The sequence below is a fragment of the Geospiza fortis genome, unplaced genomic scaffold (assembly GCF_000277835.1).
Source record: "Geospiza fortis unplaced genomic scaffold, GeoFor_1.0 scaffold2622, whole genome shotgun sequence".
In the NCBI taxonomy this organism is placed as follows: Eukaryota; Metazoa; Chordata; class Aves; order Passeriformes; family Thraupidae; genus Geospiza; species Geospiza fortis.
In genome coordinates this window covers 6,947-7,953 of record NW_005055316.1, presented here as the reverse complement: position 1 = coordinate 7,953, position 1,007 = coordinate 6,947, and the positions used below count along the sequence as shown (strand labels likewise).

Genomic DNA, 1,007 nt, shown 5'->3' with positions numbered 1-1,007 from the left:
CGGCTGCGGGGACTCCTGCGGGCCCCCCACCACCTGCCCGTCCCGGTAGAACACGTGCAGGAGGGGGGCTCGGGGCCGCAGCGGGCTGGGGGTGCTGAGGCAGCTGAGAGTCAGGGGGGACCCCACGGTGGGCTCAGGAGGACCCTCCAGCACCGGAACCGAGAAGAGCTCTGGGAAGGAGAGGGGAGGGGGCTTTGTGAGCCCGAGTCCCTGACAAGGGGCTGTGGGGGTGTCGGGTTGGAGGCTGTGGGCTGCTCACCATGCACTGTCACTGTCACTGGTGCCGACTTCTCCCATCCCCATGACACCCAGGATTGCACCCAGCCCTTGCAGCTGTAGCTGCCGCTGTGGTGCAGCTGCAGAGGGGACAGGGACAGCTCAGTCCCATCGCGGAGCTCCTGCAGTTTCTTCTCCTCGTGGTAGAAAGACACTGAGCTGACTGGGTTGTCCCGCCAGCCCCGGCAGCGCAGTGTCACTGTGTCCCCCTCCAGCAGCGCCCGTGCCGGCACCTGCAGCACCAATGAGGCTGTGGGACACAGGGGTCCTGTTACACCGAGGGGACCTGGCGGGTCTCAATGCCACCGCGACCCCCATATTGGCTCACACACAGCACACCAGGGATCCCCAATTCCGCAAACAGGATCCACGGGCACTGGGATGTTCTGGGATGTCCCCAGAGCAGCGGACGGCCTCTTGTCACACAGGAGGTGACCCATGGAGTGGAGCCCACCCAGAGCCCTGGGGTCACTGCGGGTGCCAGGATGGGGACACCCAAACACCCCTCACCATCTAAGACTCTCACAGGAGGGCTGTGCCCACTGCCAGGTCTCTCACACGTGTAGGTGCCACTCTCAGTGACAGTGAGGCGGTGCTGTCCCTCCTGCCTCCAGCGTTGCCCGTCCTTGTACCAGGTGGTGGCACCGGCAGTCCCCGAGCCCTGGCAGGTCAGTGTCACCCGGTCCCACAGCACCGCTGGGGTCCAGGGGGGCTCCACCAGGAGCTGGGTG

At 66.0% G+C, this 1,007-nt stretch overlaps 1 protein-coding gene across 1 annotated transcript; it reads right to left on the bottom strand.

Annotated features, from left to right (window-relative positions):
* Window positions 1–4: 4 nt before the first annotated feature.
* Window positions 5–1,000, bottom strand: LOC115949270 (low affinity immunoglobulin gamma Fc region receptor III-like; the record flags this gene model as incomplete). Its single annotated transcript, XM_031065795.1, has 3 exons — window positions 5–170; window positions 260–526; window positions 787–1,000. Coding segments are annotated over 3 exons (647 nt in total), but the record flags the coding sequence as incomplete, so codon positions are not given.
* Window positions 1,001–1,007: the final 7 nt, after the last annotated feature.